The sequence below is a fragment of the Sapajus apella genome, unplaced genomic scaffold (assembly GCF_009761245.1).
Source record: "Sapajus apella isolate SASKATOON/1434 unplaced genomic scaffold, GSC_monkey_1.0 scaffold37, whole genome shotgun sequence".
Classification (NCBI taxonomy): domain Eukaryota; kingdom Metazoa; phylum Chordata; class Mammalia; order Primates; family Cebidae; genus Sapajus; species Sapajus apella.
The window spans coordinates 22338243-22350657 of NW_022436977.1; the positions used below are offsets into that span (position 1 = coordinate 22338243).

At 38.7% G+C, this 12415-nt stretch overlaps 1 protein-coding gene across 6 annotated transcripts in view; it reads right to left on the bottom strand.

Annotated features, from left to right (window-relative positions):
* Positions 1–4080: 4080 nt before the first annotated feature.
* The window catches only part of SNAP23 (synaptosome associated protein 23), a 43713-nt gene continuing 35378 nt past the window's right edge, over positions 4081–12415 (bottom strand). For 5 of the 6 annotated variants that reach the window (XM_032297864.1, XM_032297862.1, XM_032297865.1 and 2 more), the window contains 3 exons: positions 9087–9245; positions 7215–7359; positions 4081–5470 (listed from right to left, as the gene is read on the bottom strand). In XM_032297864.1, the coding sequence (XP_032153755.1) occupies positions 5405–5470; positions 7215–7359; positions 9087–9245 (370 nt within the window). In that variant the 3' untranslated portion in view covers positions 4081–5404. The remainder of the gene's footprint in view (positions 5471–7214; positions 7360–9086; positions 9246–12415) is intronic. The other variant, XM_032297867.1, reaches the window with a different exon arrangement.

Consider the following 12415-nt stretch of genomic DNA (forward strand, 5'->3'; position numbering starts at 1 on the left):
CGAGATCGCGCCATTGCACTCCAGCCTGGGAAAAAAAAAAAAACCCCCATAAAAAAAAAAAAAAAAAAAAAAAAAAAACCAAGCTCAGTGGGGGATACAATTTTTTAACCTCCTTACTTATTGGTCAGTATTATGCTCAAGGCCCCACAACTAAATGAATGAACCAAAATTTGATCCCGAATGGTCAGACTCCAGAACTTGTGTTAACCATTTACTACCTTTCAAAAGTGAAACAAATTTCCAGATAATGTTATGGGAGAAAATCAGAAAGGGCTTTTTGAACAGCTATTTCTAATGCATGATGAGGTCTAATTCCTATTTCTATTCTCTTCTTTGTCAGTAGCAGATGCTATGGGAAAGTTTTAAACCTGGGCTCCATGGGTGGGCTTCCAAGCCCATTTTCCATTTATGGTCTTCATTTATGCAGGATTCGCATTTGTGTGCCTGTTTCTCTGGGGAGAGGCTATGTTGTCTTTCATCAAATTCACACAGAGATGCTTGACCAGAAAGAGCTACACTGTAGAGAGGATAGCAGCTATCACTTATTAAGCTCTTACATTTGCCAGAAACTGTTCTAAGTGCTTTACCTGTGTTACCACTCTATGCAATACAATGCTATGCAATAGGAATTACAGGCATACCTCATTTTACTGAGACTCATTAAGTTTTTCCACAAATAGTTTGTGGCAGCCCTACATCAGGTAAGTCTGTCAGTGCCATCTTTCCAACATGTTCTCACTTCGTGTTAAATTTTGATAATTCTCACAATATTTAAAACTTTATTATTATGACATCAGTTATGGTGATCTGTGATCATTGACAATACTATTTTAACTGTTTTGCCAATATAAGATGGCAAACTTTTTTGACAGGGTCTCGCTCTCTCACCCATGTTGTAGTGCAGTGGCGCAATAATGGCTCACCACGGCCTCAACCCCCTAGACTCATGGGATCATCACATCTCAGCCTCCTGAGTAGCTGAGACTACAGGTATGCACCACCACACCTGTCTAACTTAAAATTTTTTTGTAGAAACAGTCTCATTTTCTTGCCCAAGCCATAGATGGCAAACTTAATTGATAAATGTGTTTTTTGACTGCTCCAATAACTAGCCATTTCTTATTACTCTCCTCTCTTGGGCCTCCCTAATCTCTGAGACAGAATATTGAAATGAGGCCAATATATAACCCTGCAATGGCCACAAAGTTCAAGTGAAAACAAGAGTCACAGCTGGGCGCAGTGACCTGTAATCCCAGCATTTTCAGAGGCCAAGGCAGGTGGCTCACCTGAGGTCAGGAGTTCAAGACCAGCCTGGCCAACATGGCGAAACCCCATCTCTACTAAAAATCCAAAAATTAGCCAGACATGGTGGTACACACCTGTAATCCCAGCTACTTGGGAGGCTGAGGCAGAAGAATCGCTTGAACCCAGGAGGCAGGGGTTGCAGTGAGCTAAGATTGCACCACTGTGCTCCAGCCTGGGTGACACAGCACTCCGTCTCAAAAAAAAAAAAAAAAAAAAAAGACAGGCCAAAGGCTAGGCCTCTTGCACCAATTAACCAAGTGGTGAATGCAAAGGAAAAGTTCTTGAAGGAAGTTAAAAGTGTTACTCCAGTAAACACATGAACAATTAGATAGAGAAACAACTTTCTTGCTGATATGGATAAAGGCTTAGTGGTCTGGATAGAAGATCAAACCAGCCACAACATTCCTTGAAGCCAAAGCCTAATCCAGAAAAAGCCCCTAAACTCCCTTCAATGCTATAAAGGCTGAGAGGTGAGGAAGCTGCAAAAGAAAAGTTGCAAGTTAGCAGAGGTTGGTTCGTCAGGTTTAAGGAAAGAAGCTGTATCTGTTAACATAGAAGTGGAAGGTGAAGCAGCAAGTGCTAACAGAAAAGCTGCAGGAAGTTATCAAGATAACTGATGAACGTGGCTACGGTAAACAATAGTTGTTCAATGTAGATTAAACAGCCTTCTATTGGAAAATGACACCATTTAGGAACCCCACAGCTAGAGAAAAGTCAATGCCTAACTTGTTTCAAAAGACAGGCTGACTCTCTTGTCAGAGGCTAATACAGCCTGGTGACTTCAAGCTGAAGCCATTGCTCATTTACCATTTTGAAAATATAGGGACCTTAAGAATCACGCTAAGTCTACTCTACCTGTGCTCTATAAATGAAACAATGAAACCTGGATAACACATCTGTTTACAGCAAGATTTGCTGAATATTTTAAACCTACTGATGAGAACTGCTGCTCAGAAAAAAAAATTATTTTCTAAATGTTATTGCTCATTGATAACGAGCATCAGAGCATCTGGTCACCCACAAGCTCTGATGAAGAAGTACAAGATTAATGTTGTGTTGTTTTCATTCTTGCTAACATATCCATACAACAGCCTTTGAATCAAGGAGTCATTTCAACTTTCATGTCCTATTACTTAAGAAAGAAATTTCATAAAGGTGTAGCTGCCATAGTGATTCCTCTGATGGATCCGGTTTTCAGTAAACTGAAAACCTTCTGGAAAGGATGCCATTAAGGACATTCATGATTCATGAGAAGAGGTCAAAATATCAACATTAACAGGGGCTTGGAAGTTTATTCCAAACCTCATGGATGAATGAGCATTTCAAGACTTCAGTGGAGGAATTACAGGTGTGTGACACCAGGCCCAGCTAATTTTTGTATTTTTAATAGAGTTAGGGTTTCACCATGTTGGCCAGGCTGGTCTCAAACTCCTGACCTCAAGTGATCCAACTGCCTCAGCCTCCCAAAGTGCTAAGATTACAGGCGAGTAATTTTAGTAGAGACAGGGTTTCACCATGTTGATCAGGCCAGGCTGGTCTCAAATTCCTGACCTCGTGATCTGCCTGCCTCGGCCTCCCAAAGTGGTAAGATTACAGGCGTGAGCCATCACGCCCGGCCACAATAAAGTATTTTAAATTAAGGTATATACATTGCTTTTTAAATACATAATGCTATTTCACACAATAGACTACAGAATAGTGCAAACAGAACTTTTATATGCATTGGGAAACCAAAAAATTCATGTGACTCATTTTATTGCAATACTAGCTTTTTATGGTGGTGGTCTAGAACTGAACCCACAGTATTTGAGGTATGCTTGTATTAATCTGCATTTACAGACAAATTAAGGCACAGAAATGACCTTTCTGTCACTTCTGCTAGAGTGAAAATTCAGATAATGCCTCAGCCCATGCTTCTAACCCATTATACTGTGAGTGTAACATGCTGGTATTCTCAGAACTATTTCCTTTATCCAGAACAGTGTTAAGATTTTTTTTTTTGGTGATAGTTTTCAGAACGGCATTTAGGTAAAGCACAGTCCTCCCTGTTTTACACCTTCTTACTTTACACATTTACCATCACCTGCCAAACCACTCATGTTGACATGAAGCATTTCTATTACAGAGGGTATAGTTGCATCTCACTTTATTTAAGTATTTTTCCTCTTCAAGCTTTGAATGCTCCTACGTTAACGGTTTCTTCTCCAGTGTCTGAGTTGTAGTTCTCGCACAGAAACATTACCCTTCCAGTCACTAGTGTACTTAAGCTCAAGGGAGTAAGACTAGTAACGATTAAAATCAACCTCATGGCCAGGCACAGTGGCTCATGCCTGTAATCTCAGCACTTTGGGAGGCCGAGGCAGGTGGATAATGAGCTCAGGAGTTTGAGATCAGCCTGGCCTGACCAACATGGTGAAACCATCTCTACTAAAATACAAAAATTAGCTGGGCATGGTAGTGTGTGTCTGTTTGTAATCCCAGCTACCCGGAAGGCTGAGGCAGAATTGCTTGAACCAGGGAGTCAGAGGATGCAGTGAGCGAGATGCCACCATTGCACTCCAACAGCCTGGCAACACAGCAAGACTGTCTTAAAAAAAAAAAGAACCTCACAACAAATTTTAGCAAGGTAAGTTTAAGTCTTTTAAATAAATACTGGAAAGATGGTAAAAGCAGCTTCTGTTGGAATGCTTCCTGATTTATGGACCTTTATTTAATTTGTTAAACGAGAGCTGATGAAAATACTGTCCCCAAAGTAACAGTCATAGAAACATGTTACCTATTTGAAAGAGCAATATCATTAGTTAGTTACAAAATTTAATTTTAAGGATTAAGCAGTGAATATTGGTCAAACCAATCCACACTGACAGCTTTGAAGTGTTCAGATGCTGATTTTAAAATAAATGTGACAAATAGCAATCAGATTTTCATAACACTGTTCAGGATTCACATCAACTTGATTATGGACATAGTTCAATACACAAGGGTAAGAGAAAGACAGTGTGTAATCTATAATTATTATACCAGAGGCATAATTTTTTCAAATCACTTTTAGTAACACAGAATACATTCTAACTTTTTAAAGTCTAAAGCTACATAAAACTCAATGCAATCTATTTTTCTATCTGAGATCAAAATGAGTTTCCTTTTTTGTAACAAAACATAATTCTTACCATTGGGGTAAATCTGAATTCACGTGGTATACTTTGTCAAACTTTTCCAAAAAATTTTAAGCCCTGTTTTAGAGAGAAAGTCTTATGTTACACATATATTTACATATTTTTTTCTTCAAAGGCTAATGACAATGTATGAAGTTAATAGGCCTATAATGGAACCATGATACTACTAATAATGTGAAATAAAAAGCCACTCATTTATACAAAGTGTTCCTGAGTGGTGCAATAAGAAATGGGATCACAGATTTATGTACATATATGAATCACTAAGAGTTCAGAAATTAAGCTAACTTTAAGAAAACTCATTCTATAATTTCTCTTTGGAGTAGAGGTTGCAAAACTGTGATTCCTAACAAAAATATTGTATATAAGAGCTCCAAAACCAAGCATTAGCCTAAATTGGCAATAACTGCAACTTAAAAACTATATCCAACTAGATCTTCACTGTGGTTATGCAACTTTTTGCTTAGTGGCCTGAAGGTTTTTACTGAGTCGACAACCTCTTATCTCTTGCCCCTCCCTCTACAAAAGCAAAAAAAAAAAAAAAAAAAAAAAAAAAAAAAACGAACAACAAAAACAAACAAAAACCACCTCTACAGCTTCCTTCTTCATGGCCGTCTTTGGCAATGCTTCCAAATCTTGAAAGCAAAAGAACCTGCTGAAGTACATGAGGAGGATGAAAACACTATACATGATGTATGAAAATCAACCTAGATGTATGAACTAAGGAAGAAAATACTAGAAGGAAGGCCGAGCAGCAGTAGGCCCCCAACAGAAAACAAAAAAGCAGGAGGGCTGTTACCGCTCTGGCCCATTATCTCCCAATTAGAAGTGTGTGGAACCGAAAATTTAAACTCTGAAAAGGTAACAACTTTTGAGGAGGAGCAACGGAAGTGAATAAATGATAAACAAGTACAGCAGTAGCTTTAGCTGTCAATGAGTTTCTTTGCTCTGGCATTGGCAATGTCAATACGATCTTTGTTGGTGTCAACCTGAAAAACAAGAAAGATACCAGCATTACTTCACAAGGTAAGTAACTCTAATAAAAATTAAACTTTTTACACTTGGAGTAACTGACACACTGAGAAAATCCAAGAAACCACGTGAAGTTACATTATAAAACTCACGTTGGGGGAGAAGTAATAGAATATGAAATTCATTTGGAAAAACCCTGGTATATAAACATGACAAAGGTATAACATATAAGACCTTGCCAATATTTCATCAATTCTGTAATACATTTTTTCATAGTTTAACATGCCTAAAACTAGGATGTATCCTGTAATCAATGGCATTTTTTTTTTGATGCAATGAAATATTAAAGAGTGCTTTTCTCTGTTAGAGATCTGGACCTTGTGGGAGTTCTCTAAACTGAATCATAGAATCTCATCTGAAGCTGCCCCAAGTCTAACCTAGAGAGACTAAAATAACCTTTCCAAAGATCTTTAAAGCAAATCTATTACCATCCACACCAACATGTGAATTAAAATGACAGGTGTAGCCTAAACCCAGATTGCAGCATTTAAAGGATTCTGTGAACCACTGTTTCTATGAAATCCATCATAAGTGATTTAACAGAGAGCCAAGCTTAAAAACTGACCCTAAACTTTAAAGTTCACTGAGATTTTAATGAGATATGACAGTTGTTTTGTTTTTTTGAGACAGGGTCTCGCTGTGTTGCCCAGGGTGGAATGCAATGGTGCAATCACAGCTCACTGCAGCCTTCAACTCCTATGTTCAAGCAATCCTTCCACCTCAGCCTCCTGAATAACTAGGACAACAGGTACACACCACCCTGCCTGGTCAATTTTTAAACTTTTTTAGTAGAGTCCAGGTCTTGGTCTGGTCTCAAACTCCTAAGCTCAAGCAATCCTCCTGCCTCAGCTTCCAAAAGTGTTGAGATTACAGGTATGAGCCACCATGGCTGGCCATGGTATGACTTTTAGATGTGACACATCAAAACACTGTAAACAATTTCACGTTCAATATATTTATCATGTAAAGTTAAGAGGAAAAAAAAAGAATCACAATTTTTCTTCACTCAGATGAGTCTATTTTGTGTGTCCACTCCATAAGAACTATTCTGCAGAACTGATTTTCACCTACGGACTCTTTCATAAGATGAGGATTCAGGAATTTTATTTTTAGTTAACAAAATAGGCTGATGTGGGAGGATTGCTTTGGCCTGGGAGGTAGGCTGCAGTGAGCTGTGATTGTACCACTGCACTACAGCCTGGGCGACACAGCAAGAACCCATTCTCAATTAAAAAATTAATTAAAGGCCGGGCATGGTGGCTCATGCCTGTAATCCAAGCACTTTGGATGCCAAGGCGGGTGGATCACCTAAGGTTGAGAGTTCAAGACCAGCCTGACCAACATGGTGAAACCCCGTCTTTAAAAAAAAAAAAAAAAAAAAAAAAATTAATTAAAAAATAAAACTTATTCATTTGGGAGAAAAAAAAGCACACTCAAAGGCTAAAGTAGGTATTAAGTTTCATGTGTGAAGGTTTAAAACTACTGCAGTCCAAAATAGTAGTTTCAAAATGCACCAACTGCCATGAGAGGGGAGGACTTGGCTCTTGTTTTATGCGTTAGAACCACCACCTCATCAGAACTAAGACCTATGAGGATAGGAGCTTATCCTACTGTGTCCCCCACATTATCTAGCACAGATATCTATTACTGAAACACTGAACCAGATGTCTCATTTTCTTATAGCAATAAAAAGCTTTTTACCTTGTCTGTGATTCGTTTTATTCGTGGATTTTGAGCATCAATCTCATTGCCTATGTTCAGGGCCATGTCTTTTAGATTTCCCAGGATACTGCCCACTTGAGTCAGATTCTCTTCCATTTCATCTTCTCTGGCATCATTAGTTATGCTATCACAAAAAGATAGTTAATTCCATAGATTTTGTTTAATTTAAATGGAGTAAGTCTGGATTTAATTTTCACAAAAATAAGTAACCAAAATGACTCTAAGCAAGTATAAGATCCAAAGGAATATAGGTTACCATTCTTGGAAAACATTCTATAATAAAAACTGAAAGACTCATCAAGGAGGACACAGTGTCTTAAAGCCATGTAAGAAAAGATTAAGAAACAACTCTAAAATAGTGTTTCTCAAAGTGTAACTCCCAGCATCACCTGGGAAGCTGTTAGACATGGGAACATGCTAATTCTCATACTCCACTCCAGACCTAATAAATCAGAAACTGTAAATGCATCCCAGAAACCTATGGTTTAATAAGCCCCTCAGGTGGTTCTAAAGAACCACTGCTCTAAAACAGAGGTTAGAAAACTACGGCCCAAGGATAAAATCTGGCCACCATCTGATTTTGTAAATAAAGTTTTATTCAAACACAGCTATGCTCCTTTGTTTATATATTGTTTATGCCAGCTTTCACCCTACAACAGAATTGAGTAATTGCAAGAGACTGTATGGCCTGAAAAGTCTGAAATATTGATTCTCTGGCTCATTACAGATAGTCTTATAGGAATCTAGCTGACCCTGGCTCTAAGATGATGTATTTTAAAACATATTTTTTTCTATATACAGAAGTAAAATATGCCTACTTCAATAATTTGAAAAGTATTGAAAAGTATACAGAAAAGTTAATCCTGCCACCCAAGGGCAACCACCACAGTTAATATTTTGTCTGGACAGGCATGGTGGCTCATGCTCATAATTCCAGCACTTTGGGAGGCCGAGGTAGGCGGATCACCCTAGGTCAGGAGTCCAAGACAAGCCTGGTCAAATGGTGAAACCCCATCGCTACTAAAAATACAAAAATTAGCTTGGCGTGGTGGCGCCCACCTGTAGTCCCAGCTACTCAGGAGGCTGAGGCAAGAGAATCGCTTGAACCTGGGAGGCGAAGGTTGCAGTGAGCTGAGATTGCGTCACTGCACTCCATCCTGAGCAACAGAGCAAGACTCTGTCTCAAAAAAAAACAACAAACAAACAAAAAGCAAAAAACAAAAAAACACGTTTTGTCAGTAGGCAGATTGATTGATTGATTTGAGACGGAGTTTCGCTCTTGTTACCCAGGCTGGAGTGCAATGGCGTGATCTCGGCTCACCGCAACCTCTGCCTCCTGGGCTCAGGCAATTCTCCTGCCTCAGCCTCCTGAGTAGCTGGGATTACAGGCACGTGCCACCATGCCCAGCTAATTTTTTGTATTTTTTTTAGTAGAGACGGGGTTTCACCATGTTGACCAGTATGGTCTCGATCTCTTGACCTCGTGATCCACCCGTCTCAGCCTCCCAAAGTGCTGGGATTACAGGCTTGAGCCACCGCGCCCGGCGGCAGATTTATTTTTTTTATTTTTATTGTTTTTTTATAGAGACGGGGTTTCACCATGTTGGCCAGAATGGTCTTGAACTCCTGACCTCAGCTGAATCACCCACCTCAGCCTCCCAAAGTGCTGGGATTATAGGCATGAGCCACTATGCCCAGCTAAAGTAGGCAGATTTTTAAGTGCATTTTATAAAAATGGAATAAATACAATTTCTATTTCTTATTAGTTAGGGGTCATGTACTGCTAAACTCATCTCCTAAGTGAACCATTCATTAAGAAAGGTACAGGAATATTGGGAGGAGTTGGCATACCGTTTAATGTATCCACCACTGGCTGCTCCTGTCGTTGGCTGCTGAGGCTGACCATTTGTCACCCGGTTTGGCTGTTTAGATATTACATTGCTAGGTGAGTTTTCTCCGCAATCTCCCCATGTTGTCTTATATGCCTTGCCAGACTCAAAGTTCTTTGTTCTATATAAGAGTCAAGAGTATAGAGAGATACCAGAAAACCAAAGAGGGAGAGTTCTAATTATTAGTGTCTGTTACCTTGAGGATGACACTAGTAACTCTAATGGAAAAGCTGCATACAGCTGAATCTAAATGATCTATATACTATGTTCCATAGCAATATGGGATAGGAAATAGATGAATTATGTAAACCCATTGACACTAAAACATTTTACAAAGGTCTAAATACTACTTCTACCAAATCTTTACTAGGCTGTTAGCAAGTAGCAAAAGGCAATTATTTGATTTTTCAGGTTCCCTTAGTCTCTGGCACTATCTTTATGCTTTTCTCTTTCTAGTGTATGAAGCACTATCTAGAAAAGAGGTTAATACACACTACTTTTAAAAAGGTCCCATAGAAAAGGTATTCTGGGATATCTTAAGAGGTTCCTTGAAGGCATCTCAGAGGTTGACAAGGGACAACAGAATAAGAAGGCACCTGGCACGGTGGCTCACGCCTGTAATCCCAGCACTTTAGGAGGCTGAGGTGGGTCAGCCTGACCAACATGGTGAAACCCCGTCTCTACTAAAAATACAAAAATTAGCCAGACACAGTGGTGCACACCTGTAAAAAATTAGCCAGGTGTGGCAGTGTGTGCCTGTAGTCCCAGCTACTTGGGAGGCCGAGGAAGGAGAATTGCTTGAACCCGGGAGGTGGAGGTTGCAGTGAGCTCAGATCGTGCCACTGCACTCTATCTAGACTGGGTGACAAAGCAGGACTCCATCTCCAAAAAAAAAAAAAAAAAAAAATCTTAAGTCTAGGCCTCTTAAAAATAAAAGCATATGCTTTAGGTATAGCTGACATAGCCAAAACTCAGTGAGAGCCAGAACTTTACCATGGAATTTACCACTCAAATAGATCCAAATGGCAAGCCAAAATGGCAAAACCCATCTCTACTAAAAATAGAAAAATTAGCTGGGTGTAGTGGCATGTGCCTGTAATCCCAGCTACTCAGGAGGCTGAGGCAGGAAAACCACTTAAACCTGGGAGGCAGAGGTTGTAGTAAGCCAAGATTGCACCACTGCACTCCAGCCTCGGCAAGAGAGCAAGACTTCATCTCAACAAAAAGAAAAAGAAAAAGCAGTGGCCATTGTAGCAAAAAAAAAAAAAAAAAAAAAGGCTATTATAGAAAAGTGACACAAAACTTTTGATTATTTGGCTAAAGTCAGTCCTTCATTCAATTTTAGTTTTCACTTTTCTATAAACAAAAACAAAATAGTGCGTTGCTTAAATACTGGTCTCTGATTTATTCTATATTTTACATTAATGAGAAAGTTTTAAAATTGCAAAAATTAAAAAGGTAGGAAAGAAATTTTATGAAAAAAGTGACTTCTTCCTTAAGAGGCATGTGAGGATTCATTTCTAGCACACCCACAATTGAATCTTAGACCTTAACCATAATGTTACAGAAAGGATACTACTTTTTTTTTTTGTGAGAGGCACTGCAAAGGTAAATTTATGAACACTGAACGGCTAGTTCTCGAAGTGTGTTTCATGGTACCACTTAAGCTCTCATAATTATATTTCTATTTATCCTATTTTATTAATTAACCCATTTATTTATTAAGAAGCCATGTTAAATTTTTCCTGGAACAAGGTAGGATATACATTTTAAAAATAAATATTCATGTGTATTCTTTATTAATAATAAGAAAGGTCCCAAGCAAAATCATAGAGCAGAGTAAGAGCTAGTAAATAAAACAAAAGCAATATATTAGTTTATAAGAAAGTTAATCACCACAAATATTAACAGAAGTAATAGAAGTGTGGCTTTTATTAGAATTTCAGATTGTGGAACAGGTGGAAGAGAGAGGGTTAAAATTACAAAGTAACAAACGAGATATTATGTTTCTGACAGTAGGAAAAGAGGAGTAGACTGGGACATGGCCTGTGAGTTGTGGTCTATTAAGGGATATATATATGCTCCAACCACCTTCCCAACTTAAGAGGCAATATTTGAAATTCTTTAAACTTATGAGAATTCTTCTTTCCACAATTAAATATAAGGATATAAGAGTATAAGATGCAAATGAACTGTTTTAAAATGATCATGTGAATGATTTTTAATTGAAGCATAATTATAAACAGTGAATCAGATTGGTTATCAAACACTGCTATCTTTAAAATGACTAGATCTTTGAAGATGTTCTTTCAATATCAAGGGGAAAAGATAAAAAAAGCTGACTTAGAATTTTTTTACAGGTTTGCATTGTGTCGGCTTGTTTACCTTCAAATGAGATGGGAAAAAGCTATTTTTTTTTTGCAGTTATGGTATGTTCTGCTTGTTTATGAAGAGGTGGTGTGTTAGTTCAGTGTGTCTCATTCAGCATATCTACTCTAGGTAATGCATTTTTGCTGCTCAAGACCCTGTCACTTGCCATCGCCCTGGAGTTTCCTCCACCAAGTTGGAACCTGTTTTTAAGGCATTGTTAGGTAGCTGCCTACGTAAGTTTATAAAGTAAAAAGTGTTCACAAATATAGTAATGTTTTTAAACGAATCTACTTTTCTTCCAAAGGGTCTTAGATGCTTTAAAGGTAATACCTTCCAAACTTGACTATCAGAGTGACCTCAGTGGTCCCCAATCTTTTCGGCACCGGGGACCAGTTTCATGGAAGACTGTTTTTCCATGAACAGGGATGGGGGGAATGTTTTTCGGATGAAACTGATCTACCTCAGATCATCAGGCATTAGTTGGATTCTCATAAGGGCACACAACTAGATCACTCACATGTGTAGTTCATAGTAGGGTTCTTGCTCCTATGAAAATGTAATGCCACTGCTGATCTGAGAGGACACGGAACTCAGGCATTAAAGCTCACCTCCTGCTGTGAGGACCAGTTCCTATTAACAGGCCCTGGACCAGTAGTGGTCTGTGGGGGACTGAGGGCCCCTGCTGTAGAACACATAGATACATAGTTTACACTCTGAAGATTCTACTCCAATACATATTGGGTAGAACCTGGGAATTGCTTGTTGTTCTTGTATATAAGGTCAGTGGGACAGTTAGCAATCCAGGAGGAATACTTTAGATTACTCTCGTAGTCTCTCTAGAGACTCTAGTAGTCTGTATATTGGAACACTAAAGAATTAATCTGGAGGAAACAAAGGGACATGTCAGGATTTAAAAAAAAG